Source organism: Silurus meridionalis, chromosome 13 (assembly GCF_014805685.1).
Source record: "Silurus meridionalis isolate SWU-2019-XX chromosome 13, ASM1480568v1, whole genome shotgun sequence".
NCBI lineage: Eukaryota > Metazoa > Chordata > Actinopteri > Siluriformes > Siluridae > Silurus > Silurus meridionalis.
The window spans coordinates 29436504-29450964 of record NC_060896.1 but is presented as its reverse complement, the minus strand read 5'-3'; the positions used below and the strand labels follow the sequence as shown (position 1 = coordinate 29450964).

General features: G+C 42.2%; 1 protein-coding gene across 2 annotated transcripts in view; it reads left to right on the top strand.

Annotated features, from left to right (window-relative positions):
- cntn5 (contactin 5) overlaps positions 1-14461 on the top strand; it is a 116806-nt gene that overhangs the window by 42873 nt on the left and 59472 nt on the right. For both annotated transcript variants that reach the window (XM_046865003.1, XM_046865002.1), the window contains exons 3-4: positions 4960-5154; positions 10222-10345. In XM_046865003.1, the coding sequence (XP_046720959.1) occupies positions 4960-5154; positions 10222-10345 (319 nt within the window). The remainder of the gene's footprint in view (positions 1-4959; positions 5155-10221; positions 10346-14461) is intronic.

The following is a 14461-nucleotide window of genomic DNA, read 5'->3' as shown; positions in this document are numbered from 1 at the left end:
GTTGAGATCATGGTATGGAAATGGATCCAGTGTGGTTTGTTTGAGTGTGTTTATTTTTATGTTCATGTGTAGTTTGTTATAGTATTGTTTGTTACTGTGTAGTTTGTCCAGGTTTAGTTTGTTTGTGTGTATTTTAATGCAGTGTAGTTTGTTCAGGTGTAGTTTATTACATTGTAGTTTGTTCAGGTGGAGTTTATTACAGTGTAGATTTGTTTAGGTGTAGTTTATTACAGTGTAGTATGGTCAGGTGGCGTTTATTCAGGTGTAATTTGTTATAATGTAGTTTGTTCAAGTGCAATTAATTACATTGTAATTTGTTTGGGTGTAGTTTATTACAGTGTAGTTTGTTCAGGTGTAGTTTATTACAGTGTCATTTTGTTTAGGTGTAGTTTGTTCAGGTGTAATTTTTCATAGCATGGTTATTGAGTCTGTATGAAGATGATTGTTGGTTTCTGTGAGCTGGGTGTGTTAATGAAGGCAGTCTGCTGAGTGAGCAGAGACACATCATTTGCACTGTAGCGTCACTTCCTGTTTTCATGCTGCAGCTGTAAAATTATTTAAAATCCACTCATGTCTCTTAGATGTAGCTGGGATGGAATGTATATCTGGATGTAGGTGAGATGGAATGTGGAAGTGGATGTAGCTGAGATGGAATGTAGATGTTTGATGTGGTTAAAGTCATGCATGAAACCATTTTTACCAAGGGCAAAGCATGCAGATCTCAGTACACCCAGGCAATAAGATTATCATGCAGCTCACACACTCAGAGCTCCTCAGTAAGAGATGACGTTTGGTTTAAGACAGGTGGTTTCATCACCTACCTAACTGCTCTGTCCAAACCCAACCTTGACCACATTTCAGCCACTGAAGGTCAGTTCAGGCTTTCAATCTGCATGGAGATTGTTGGTGTGACATGGCCGAGCAGGTACACACATAGCTCTTCTAATTTCTGGCTACATGAAAAGCCTTAAGGGGTTTGTAGTAAATCCTGTGAGGAGGCTTTATGCGTGATGTATGGATTCCTGCATTGCTAATGCTATTGAATAAATGTTCAGCCTCAGTCAATATAATCTCTGGAGATCTTCATTAATTTTTCATGTGATGGTTAATCATGTCGCTCCACTTCAGGTCCCATGATGGCTGCACCTGTTTCTGTAAGTGTAATTAATTTGAGGTACTGAGGGACATGATGGTGTTGGCATGAAGAAACGTTCCAGAGTCAGGATTTATAACGCTCACATTTCCTCAGTGGCTCACTGCAGCAATGTGGTGGAGATTTCTTGGCTAAATGACAAAATGAGTTTGCCCACTGAGCAAGACTGTCTTAATAATTATAATAAAAACAGAAAAAATATAATAATAGGTGTATTTATATAGTGCTTTTTCCAAGCTCAAGGATGCTTTACAGTAAAGAACAATACGTAACATTCAGAGTCAATTATATGTACATTTTCTCTGATAAAAAAAAAAGCCAGTGCAGTTTTATGTAGCAGTTTATTAAACTGTGGAAAAAATATTTTGTCATTTGCACAGATTAGATCTAAAACCTGAAACAGAACAGAACTCTAGAAAGAGAAACAGTCTGAGACAGTAAAAGCCACATGTTAATCCATCTGTCTGTCTATCTGGGGTTTTTTTTTTTTGTCCTTTTCTCTGTGGTGGATGAAGTGCATAAAGCATTTAGTTAAGTTCAAGTAGAGAATCATGAGGTAAAATGTGACTCCAGTAAAAGTAAATGTGTCTCTTTAAACTTTCACTTGAGTAAAAGTAAAAATGTTTTTGCCTTCCAATGTACTTAAATATCCAAAGTACTGATTTACTTTATTATAATGTTCCTATTATAATTTTTATTACTAGACTTTTTACTTAATCACCTCAGTTTATGTGTAAAGACTCGAATGTGACTCTCAGCACACTGATCTATTAATAGAATGATATTAAAGACTCAAACACTGATTGATTTCTATTATAATGATCATGAGCACAAAACCTTCTTTAATAAAACGTGTAAATGAGGTCACGTGTGTTGTGGTGAGTTTGAGTCTGGAGTTTCTTCATCATTTATTCCTCTCTAAATGTTCTGCTTGATGTTGAACTGATGCTGAACTGTATGTTGGTGATCAGTAGATGCACCGGGCGCCGATCAGAACACGTGTAAAACAGAGCGTGCGCTCGATCCTGATTGGTGACTCGCTGCGTGTTTCACCAGTTACGTTTTTATCCTCGTAAATAAAAAGAAACGACTGATTTCACTAAATGTAGTTGAGTAAAAAGTGAAAGATTTGACTGAAATGTAGTGAAGTTACGGTAAAAATCTCCCCAAATGGAAAAAGACATGGGTTTTAGACATGCACGTGCAGGCCGCGGTTTCTGTTTGCGTCATCACAACAAACTGTTTTAGCAAAATGCACTTTTGGGCCATTTTCGGCCGAATATTTTCGGTGGCCGAATATTCGGTGCATTCCTAATTTATGTATGTATTGAGAACATAATATATAGATGCTTATTACTATACACAGAGATTTACATAAGCATGTGAACGGTGAACATAATATATTGCTATTACTATGAACAGAGAACAGGTATATATACAATGGTAAGAAGTTAATGGTGCAATACAAAGAAGAGCAGTGTGCAAATGAGCAAAGGTTTGTGTAAACAGTCCGTGCAATAACAAAGTGTGGGTTGAGAAATGATCAGTGTCCCAGTGAGCATAAGTTTTTGTGTAGACAGTCCATTAGCGAAATAACGAAGTGTGAGGTGTGGGGGGGAAATGTGGTAGTGGATCAGTGAGTGTCAGAGTTCACAAAAGAGACAGCTCTAGAAAAAAAGCTGTTCTTTAGTCGGCTGGTCCTGGTCCGGAGGCACCTGAAACGCCTGCCGGAGGGCAGAAGAGTAAACAGTCTATGGGCGGGACGAGAGGAGTCCTTAAGAATGCTGCGAGCTCGACGCAGACGAGAAAAATACTTAAGTACAGTAACGCATTACATTTACTTCCTTACTGTCCACCACTGCTGTCTCTCTGTGTCTGTCTGTGACTGTCTGTCTGACTGTCTGTCTGTCTGTCTGACTGACTGTCTGACTGCATGTTAGAGTGCATGGCTTTCTTTCTTTCTATCTCTCCATCTGTCTGTCTGTCTTTCTATCCATGTGTCTGTCTCTTCATCTGTCTGTGTACTGTATCTGTCGTCTGTCTCTGTGGTGTTGATGTTTGAGTGTACTTCACAGGATGTGATCTGATGTGATTGTAGTGTTGTGTTGTTTGTGTAGTCAAAATGTTCTTGCTGGTTTTGTTAAAATCACACACACTTGTAAACTTTATTAATGTTTCTCATTCTTTGTTCCTGCTCTGTGACTGTGCATGCGTGTGTGTATGTGTGTGTGTATGTAAGTGTGTGTCTATGTGTGTGTTAGTTTGTGTGTATGTGTGTGTAAGTTTCTGTGGGTGTAAGCTTGTGTGTGGGTGTGTGTGTGTGTGTGTGTGTGTGTGTGTGTGTGTGTGTGTGTGTGTGTGTGTGTGTGTGTAAGCTTGTGTGTGTGTGTAAATGTGTGTGTGTGTGTGTGTGTGTGTGTGTGTGTGTGTGTGAGTGTATGTGTGTGTGTGTAAATGTGTGTGTGTGTGTGTGTAAATGTGTGTGTGTGTGTAAATGTGTATGTGTATGTGTGTGTGTGTGTGTGTGTTTGTGTGTGTGTGTAAATGGTTGTGTGTGTGTGTGTGTGTGTGTGTTTGTATGTGTGTGTGTGTGTGTGTGTGTGTGTGAGAGAGAGAGAGAGAGAGAGAGAGAGAGAGAGATTATTATGAAAATGATTGCTGTATTTACTGACATTTGCCTGAATGCAGGAGGTATAAAGGTGAAGTGTCTTTGTTCTCCTTCATTAATATTTCATGGAGTTTCTGCTGCAAGATTTAAATCTTGATTCTGTTCTTTAGAGAAGCTCCAGAAACGTAGACAATTATTGGTATAAATGCAGAATCTATTTGTCAGTATTTAGGCGTGTATATTCTGAGCTGTGTGTGTGTGTGTGTGTGTGTGTGTGCGTGTGTGTGTAAGTATGTGCTCTTTATCCTTCTTTCTTTCCTGTTCTTCTTGTCAGTCTGTTCAGTTGTCCATCCCCCACAGCACTACATCATCCCTTCATCTTCCTGTCATCCGTCTCACAGCCTGTAATTCTCTTCTCCTCATACAAATCTGTGTGTGTCGGTGTCAGAGCAGGTGAGAGAGCTGTCTAGACTCTTGTCTGTGGTTTTATCTGAGAGATGTGTTCTGGGGAAGAGAAACTCCCACACAGATGCTGAGGAAAAACACATGAGTCCAGGAAAAGCAGTTTTCAGTAATCAGACTTTTTCTTTCAGGATTTTATGCTGAAAGTGCAGCTGAAGGTCAAATTTCACCAGTGGCTTATAGTTGTGTCTTTACTGAGGAGCTGCTTAATGTTCACACACAATGCAGGGCAGTCAGGACATACTCATACTCACACACACACACACACACACACACACACACACACACACACACACATTCTTGCATACACACACAGAAACACACACACACATACACATACACACACACACACACACACACACACACACACACACATTCTTGCATACACACACAGAAACACACACACACACACACACTATCTCGGGTCGGGGCCAATTTGGGGTCTGGGGCAGATTCAGGGACTGGGGTAGAATTGAGGACTGGGGTTCCACCATTTAGAGGGTTGATGCAGCAGGTTTCCAGTGTGAGCTGTGATATGAGGGACGAAAGCTGAAAAAAGCTGAATATAATGCAGAGGCATGAAGGAGAAACGATCATCAAAAACCGAATTCTCTCTGAGTGATGAGTCTCAGTCGAATCAATTCCATGCAGCTGGAACTGAACTAACCCGAGATGATGAAGGTCACTTAAACTCTCTTCCTTTTTCTCCTTCTCTGAATCTGTTCTTTTGTTGCAGTTTCTGCGAGATCGGTGGCAGGCCGACCCGTGTCATATGCAGCCGTGTTGAGGATGAAGTCAGAAAGCTCTTCCTCCTCAGTTCTGAGCTCCAGGACGAAGCTGAGGCAGGACCATGGCTCTGTTGTGCAGGACTGGACTCCATTCTCCAGACAGAGTCTGTCAGCTCTCAGCTTTCAGGAGGATCACAGTGAGGGTGAGAAACCAAACATCACATCTCACTCCCTAATGATTCATCATGATCAATAAGATGTAATGCTGAGCTTCTGACAGTGAGCAGTGATGTGCCTGAAAATGGCCTGGTGTTTCATCCAGATTAAGAAAACTACAGCACACCACCAAGTTCCTCTAATTTTAGTTCTCCTTAAACATGGTTCCTCTCCATGCTGTGGCAGATCTCTATCACCAACTCTCCTGAACCTGCACCATAAACATACTGCTCACATCACCAGGTATCATTAATGTGTGTGTGTGTGTGTGTGTGTGTGTGTGTGTGTGTGTTGGATGGACATGCCTGTGATAAATAATAATTAAAATTATAAATCAAAAACTGGTGCAATTCTAAAAATGTTCTCTAACACTGTTTATTGTGATCTGAGTAACATGCTGTGTGAGAGTTTGTGTTGATTTTCAATATAAACCATCTCGAGCACTTTTCTCCCGTATGTATATAATATTATCTCTAAATTCTGAAACTGCATTAATTAATACAGTATAAAAAAATCATATTTACTCTCATTCTTTTACCAACATGGCTCTCAAATCCACTGCAGTATTTCCCAAACAAGTTAGGGATTTGATCATCATCATCATCATCATCATCATCATACTGCTTTACTAAATCCATTGATTAAGCAAGATTAGATTTTAATATAAAATAGTTCTCAGGTGTGTAATTTTGTCTCATTAGACAGAACTAAACACTCACTGTGCGTAAAATGCAGTGTGATGTTTCAGTGTGATGTTTGGATTTTATTTCTTCTGATCTGCTCTTGGACATTGCATCTTATTTTAAGTCTTTTATCATATGAGTCTGTTCATTCTCAGCGTAACTCAGGAATAATTCTGCGTACAGAGCAGACGCGAGGTGTCCGTATGAAACTGTAGTAATGGAGTCATCGCAGCAGGCTGGTGTCAGTGTAATGGTGAGAGTGACCTCGTGAAAAAAAACAGGTTGATTCATCACGAGTGTGTGTGCCGTGTGTCGGCCGAGGTCACGGCCTGCAGGAAATTGAAGAGGGATCATCAGAACACTTTCAGTTCCCTGAGTCCCATCTCTGTTCGCTATTCTGGCTGATGGATGCATTTGTCTAGAAAAAAGAAAAATATTCATTTTCACAGGAGCAGAATGGAGCTTCAACACGACAGCTGTCATTACAAAGAAATCATTTCTGTACTGCTGGATTCACGTGAGTCCATGGGCTCGTGCTGCTCCTGACTGGCACACGCCATTACTGAAGGAAAGATTGTTGGTATTTTGGGTCAGATGTGTTCGACATAAATTTTGGTTTGGCTCATGGTTTCATCCGCAATCAGCGATTTTCATGCAACAGTTCCTCACAGATCATCAGTGTGAGCTTCTGTCAGCTTAGTGTTTAACACAGATGAAGGGTTTTCTAACAAGCTGCAGAGTGGACTTCAGTGTCAATGCAGAACGAACACAGAAGTGCTGCAGATCAGAAGTTGTAGGAAATATATCAGGCTTTATTTGTACAGTTTCTGCTCTTCTGATCAAATCTGTGGAAGGAGACCATTTCTCAGTCTAAACTCCGAAACCATTAACACCAAGCTGTTTCCACAGGATCACACTGCAATAATAAATAATGAATTCCACACGTATTTCTCAGACTTGCAGCTAAATTATCCCAGTGCCTTGTTGTATGAATTATTTATTGCTCACTGGGGCAAAATGATGAACGACAGAAATGTCATTGTGTTAACCCTCTGTGCTGCAGGATATCACTCAATCAGAGCGACACACACACACACACACACACACACACACACACACACACACACCGTAAAGTACACTACACACTGCACAATGTGTTAATGTGTCTTTACACTTGACGTTTCATGGCATTATTTTACTCTCATAAGGAGAAGACAAAAATCACACTAACAGTTATACATACACTAACAGTTATAAATACAGTAACAGTTATAAATACAGTAACTGTTATAAATACAGTAACAGTTATAAATACACTAACAGTTATAAACACAGTAACAGTTATAAATACACTAACAGTTATAAATACACTAACAGTTATAAACACAGTAACAGTTATAAATACAGTAACAGTTGCTGTGAAATCCTTCAGGATGAAGCAAGTCGTCAAAAAGCAGCATGACTTCAAAGCAACTTCTCTGTGAGCTGTTTCTATTATTCGTTCTATAAAAGAGCTCTAAATCATAATAATAATGATAATAATAATAATAATAATAATAATAATAATAATAATAATAATAGTATTAATGATATTAAACATTTGTGATAAGTAAGAAACGCGAGCTCGATATTTAGCTTTGTACCATGAAGCTGCTTTGATATGCAGAACGCAGAAGCAGATTTTGGCAATGTGATTTGTGTGACTGGAAGTTGAATAGAATCCCGGCCAAGCGGAATGAGGGATTTTACGTCTTATATCTCAGAGGCATGAGGCTGAACGAGGAGAGGAGATCAATGTGTCAGAAAATATTATACTGGTCTTTTGTTTAGGTTTCTTCATGAATCCATGATTTTATTGCAATTTTTATGTTTGTTAAAAAATTATTTAGCAAAGTTCTAAACAAAGCAAACAGATAACCTAAAGATAAACTGAATGTCTATCATAAAACATCAGAGTAAAAATTGTAAGTGTGGACTGAGAGAGTGATAGTGAAAGAGTGATAGTGAGAGAGTGAGAGAATGATAGCGAAAGAAAAGAGTGATGGTGAGAGAGTGAGAAAGCGACAATGAGAGAGTGATGTGAGAGTGAGAGAGTGATAGTGCAAGAGTGAGTTAGTGAAAGAGTGATAGTGAGAGAGTGTTGGTGAGAGGTGAGAAAGTGATAGTAATAGAGTGAGAGTGAGAGTGAGGTGAGAGAGTGATGGTGAGAGGTGAGGGGTGTTGGTGAGAGAGTGATAGTAATAGAGTGAGAGAGTGATAGTGAGAGAGTGAGAGAATGATAGCGAAAGAAAAGAGTGATGGTGAGAGGTGAGAAAGCAACAATGAGAGAGTGATGTGAGAGTGTGATGGTGATAGGGTGAGAGGTGATGGTGCAAGAGATAGTGAAAGAGTGATGGTGAGAGAGTGTTAGTGAGAGGTGAGAAAGTGATAGTAATAGGTGAGAGGTGATGGTGAGAGAGTGTTAGTGAGAGGTGGTGATAGTGAGAGGTGAGAAAGTGTTAGTGAGAGGTGAGAGAGTGTTAGTAATAGAGTGAGGTGTTAGTGAGAGAGTGAGAGGTGTTAGTAATAGAGTGAGAGTGTTGGTGAGAGGTGAGAGGTGTTAGTGAGAGAGAGAGAGTGTTAGTAATAGAGTGAGAGTGTTAGTGAGAGAGGTGAGAGGTGATAGTGAGAGGTGAGAGAGTGTTAGTGAGAGAGTGTTAGTGAGAGAGTGATAGTAATAGAGTGAGAGAGTGATAGTGAGAGAGTAAACACAAGTGACATGCTCATAAACTTGAAAATGTCAGAACGAGTGCCGAGTTCACTTTCCGAGGTTCGAGTGAAGAGATGCGCATCCACTCACTGGAAATCTCATTTTGTTTAGCGGTGCTTAGCAAACAAAAGCAGTAATTGCAAGAAATTGATCATGTACGCGAGGCGCTTAGCAAGCAAAATCAAACGCTGTGTCGTTTCCTTCATCACTCCTTCAGGCGTAAACATGGCTAACAATAACTGTTCCGGCTTTTCATCCTTTTCTCCTACCTGCTCAGAGCCTGAAGAACATCTGATTCATTTAATGTTCTTTTATTTTCTATTAAAAAACACTCATTCCTGATGCGGCAGTTCACTTGGAGAACATCTTACCTCTTTATTTTACTTTATTCATCTTCCTACACCTCCGTCGCAAATCCCTCTCTCAGTGTTGTTTTGATGGTTTGGGAAATGTTCTATAAGCTTTAGTCTAAAGGTTCAGTGTGTGTTAGAGGATGATGAGAAGGTGGAAAAGGAACTGGTGAAGAAGATTCATTAGACATGTAGGTCTAGATTTAAACACCACAAACACACATACACACAGACACACACTCATATACACACACACACACACACACACACACACACACACACACACACACACACACACACACAGAGTATCTACGATTTCTGGAATAAATAACTAAATAAACGCTCTCGCTCTCTCTCTCTCTCTCTCTCTCTCTCTCTCTCTCTCTCTCTCTCTCTCTCTCTCTCTCTCTCTCTCTCTCTTCTCTGATTACTGCAGTTCTGTTTATTTCCTGATTTTCTCTTCTGGTCAGTAGAAGCTGAAAGGATAAGCTCAGAATATCTGCATCAGTGTTTCCTGCACACTGGCCTCAGGCTTTCAGAACACCTGAGGGATTCTGTATGAAATTTATAATCAAAATCTCAGCACTGAGACCAGATGTGTTTACTCCAGATGCATTTACATTAGACTTTTTAACTCCAGATGTGCTAAATCCAGATGTGCTTACTCCAGCAGGTTTATACACACTGTAGAGGATTTTCTCAGTGAGCTTTTCCTCATCCTGAACTACGATCATTTTTCTTTTCTCTGTTTTGCTGAATTTTTGGGATTTAATAATGAAGCTCTTTAATTTACTTATTTATTGAAATTTGATATTGTTTACTGTAGTTACACAGTTTATTGACTCTTTTACAAAAGAAACATAAAAATAATCTTTAAACTAAATACAAAGCCATTCATCATGGTTATAAGTATTGGCACCCTATAAAATGAGGTGGTGTGTGTGTGTGTGTGTGTGTGTGAGTGTATGTGTATACAGTAAGTCACACTGCATTTGGTTAAGCTGTTTTATTGAAGATTGATCTTTTATTTATATTTGTGGGTGTGGCTAAATGTTAATCGAATGTAATAATGGTAATTAAATGCTGATTTGTTTTATAACTAAAAACATGTAAATAAAAACAAAATAAAAAACTAGCAGGATTTCACTTGTACACATTTCTGGTGTCTTGTGAAAGTGTGATGTCTTTCCTCTGTCTTAATAGACGTATGGATGATAATATGTGTGATATTTAAGTAATTAGTACAAAATTGTTTTTGTGCTCTTTCTGTAGAAAGTGAAGAATTCGGGCCGGTGTTTATCCAGGAGCCGGACCACGCCGTCATCTCTCTCGACTCAGACGATAAGAGAGTTATACTGAACTGTGAAGCAAAAGGAAATCCTCCTGTTACATACAGGTGCAGATATCATCACCTCATTAACACTGAGATGATGTGATTATACTCAAATATAAATCACATTTATATATTATTTTAAAATGGAATAATGATAAGGGTTAACCTATTAGCCTTTGTCACAGCTTTTTATACTCACAGCTAAAAATGCCCTACCTAACCAACCCCAGCCACTCTTAGTGCCAGTCCCAAACCCGGATAAATGGGGAGGGTTGAGTTAGGAAGGGCATCCAGTGTAAAAACATGTGCCAAATCAAACATGCGGAGGATCCTCTGTGGCGACCCCTAACGGGAGAAGCCGAAGGAAAGAAAGCTAAAAATGCCCTACCTACATTTACATGTTAACAGTTCCTAAAAGAAGTAGGCCACATACACAATTTAAAGATATTTGAAACTTTGAGCTTTATTGTAATCATTCAAAGTTGATATTGCTCAAAGAGATATTTGTCAGTTATTCAGGTCTAGAACCCAAGTGAGTGCCGGGAGCAGGGAGAGCCACGCCAAAAATGTGTGTGCAGAGCGTGAGGAGAGCCGAGTCTAAGAGGCGAGGCAGGGAGCTGGGGCTTGAGGCAAGGAGATGACCAGGAAGGAAGGCCACTTCTGTCATTTCCCCAATGACATGAGTGGAGGCTTGGAGTTGTGAGTGGCCCAGTCTAAAGGGATGCCGTCCAGGGTTTTGACTAGCAGCGATTTGGACAGGGGTTCCATGGGGACTTGTAGCTGCTTGAACTCGGTGTCGGCCCATAAGTCGACGAAGGCAGCCAATTCCGTGCCTCCAGGGCTTGCCTAAAGGTGGACCAAGATGGTGGGGTTGGAGGGAGCGGGGGAAGAGGGGCTCGTGGGTGCTCCCTCCTTGTTTCACAGTCATGGCCATTCATAATGATGTCCGTCCATTCCAATCCCAACAATACACACACACACACATGCAGATTTTCCATCTTCCAAGTATCAGTTGCTACTCCTCCCCAATAATATTTTCCAAATCTCTGATAAAACAACTTTTTTGGAATTTTTTTTCTTTGTTTTCTTTTTCTGTAAACAAAGTCCAGTTAGAATGAACAGCTGTTTGTATAGAACTGATAGCTGCATCACTTCCTGGTTTGTGTGCATAGGTTCCTCTGTTTGACCACTGAGAGTTTCTAAAGAGTCATAAAACTAAGAACTCGCACATGTGGGGAATAAAATCCTCCTATATATCGTTAGAATCCTGCACTCATTGGCTACATTTTCCTTTTAGTTTCCATAATGCTACTGACTGGAAATAAAAGTTTTGAAATGATAGGTGGTGCAGAACTGACTGCCTATAGAGTGTAGATTCCGCCTCTTTAACTGTTTTATTTTTTTAGTGTGTGGTCTCATATGTGTTGTAACGCTATATTTTTCCAGCCATATTTGGAGAAAGTTATTCCAGAACATATAAAAACAATACTCCAATCGAATTTTGGTGTAATGAAAGGAATAACCATCACCGGCGGGGCGATGTCACAAACCAGGAAGCTACAAAATTCACGAGCAGTGGCGCAACGCTAGTCTCTAAAAAAAGAGAAGGTAAGTGCCGCAGGGATGCAGGGAGTGTGGCATGTCGACGCAGCTTCCTGTTCCCTCAGGGAACTAGGGTTACCAATATGTAACCTAGAGACGTTCCCCTTTCAGGAACTCAAGCCGTGTCACAATGCTTTGGGAATGAATGTCCAATCATGGCATAGTGACCAGTCCCTGCCTAGGAGTGCCGGGAGTGGCTCTGATGTCGAGGTCATAAAACCTGACAAAGGTCAGTGGGGTGACCAGCTCGCAGCGTTGCAGATGTCCTGGAGTGGTACTACAGCGGAACAGGCCGTAGAGGCCACCATACTCTGGGTGAAGTGAGCCTTGACTCCAAACAGAGTTGGAAGACCAGGGGACTCATCAGTGATGAGAAATTGCATAAGAAATGGCATCCACTATCCACCTACTGAGAGTCTGCTTATTGGCAGGAAAACCTTTTCTATAAGGGCCATAGCAGACAAACAGCTGCTTTCTCCACTGACTCATCCTGTGGAGATACGTGTCCAGTGCACACGGGTGGGGTACAATACGCCAGGTCCGTGAACCATGGTCTGCCCATCCAACGAGGTGCCACCAGAAGGAGACGGGCTTCTTCCCGGCAAACTCTCTCCAGAACTCCCGGGAGCAGCGCTATAGGGGGAAAGGCGTTCAGGCATAGCCTCGGCCATGTCGGCACCATGGGTAAGAGAGAAAGAACCAGAGGGGACAGTGCGAAGTCTACTGTGTTGCAAACAGATCCACCTGGGCTCTGTAAAATCTCTGCCATATCTGCTCCACCACCTTGGGGTGGAGCCGCCACTTCCCAGGCCTCGGCCTTTGCCTTGAAAGGGCGTCTGCTCTCCAATTAAGATGACCTGGGATATAAACTCCTCTCAATGAGAGGAGCTTTCCGTAGGTTTACAGGAGGATCTGCTATGCCAGCCTGTACAGGGGGCGAGATCAGAGACACCCCTGGTGGTTGATGTACAAGACCACCAATGTGTTGTCTGTACGGACCAGCACATGGTGATCTCTAAGGTCTCAGAGGAAGTGTTTTAGAGCCAAAAACACAGCCATTATCTCCAGGCAGTTTATGTGCTATGAGAGATGTAGCTTGTTCTATAGACCTTGGACGGAGTGGCCACTCATGACCGCTCCCTACCCCATGAGGTATGCATCCATCGTTAACATTACGTGATGACAAGGAGTTCCCAGGATGGGGCCTTGAGACAGGAACGTAGGTTCTTTCCACATTTCTAAGGCTCGAAGTGCTTGCCGTGATACCTTGATTATAAGGTGTGGACTGCCCTTTCGGGAGAACCCTCTGTCTCTAAACCACCACTGGAGGTGTCTCATATGAAGGAGGCCAAGTGGGATCACATTGGACACTGCCGCCATGAGACCCATCAGCCTCTGGAACTGATTCACAGTGAGTGAATGGCCTTCTCTTACTCTCCTGACTGCTCTGAGGATAGCTTAGATCCGGAAGGGAGACAGTTGTGCCTGCATCACGTTCGAGTCCCACACCACGCCCAAGAAGATGGTTCTCTGTACTGGAGAAAGGTCTTAACCCCAGCTCCTTCATGCAGGCGAGAACAAAATCTTAATGTCGGACCGCCTGATGCTCTGATAGAGCTAATATCACCCAGTTGTTGATATAGTTTAGAATGCAAATGCCCTGTAGCCTTAGCGGGGCTAGAGCTGCATTCATACACTTTGTGAAGGTGCGAGGAGAGAGTGCTAGGCCTAACGGAAGGACCCGATATTGGTAAGCTTGGCCCCTCAGGAACCTCCTGTGATCGGGAAAGGTGGCTATGTGGAAGTAGATCTATCGTGAAAAAACCAGTCCGAGGACTTAATCTGAGACACGACCTCTTCGAGGGTGAGCATCCTGAACCTGAGCCTCACGAGTGAGCGGTTCAAGGAGCGCAGATCTAGGATCGGCCATAACCCTTCATCCTTCTACAGTACAACGAAGTACTTGCTGTAAAAGCCTGACTCTCTGCCTAAGGGAGGTACCACCTCAATGGCCCCTTTCCTTAGGAAAACGCACACTTCCTGTTCCATGACCAGAGCCTGCTTGGGTCCCACCAGGGTGGGACACATCCCGTTGCACCGGGGAGGAGAGGACGCAAATTGAATTGAGTAACCCCTCTTTATTGTATGCAGGACCCACCCAAGCTGCCAGGATTTCTTTTACTCTTACAGGCTGGTCTCTGACCCTTCCAGAGTGGCTGTAGCAATGCCCTGCAGCCGTTGAGGCTTCCTGAGAGGCGACGGGTCTCCTCCATCCACAGTGGTCTTTCGGGCGGAGGTGGAGGGAGACACCCGCTGGAGAGAGGCTGCGCCCTAAAGCACATTAGGCGTCGCTGAACAGGCCAGAAGTAGCTACCGGGGAATCTCCGACAGAGTGAGCCACAGATGCCTTTCTGTGGCTACTAAAGCTGACATGGAACGGCAAACGGTTTAGGTCGGCTGCGTGACACAACTTCTTAATATCGTCAGCCCCAGAGCTGAAACCCTCATTCATCTCTCGCAGTAGGTCGGTCTGGTATGCCTGCAACACACTCATCGTGACCTACTGCCGCGTAAGCT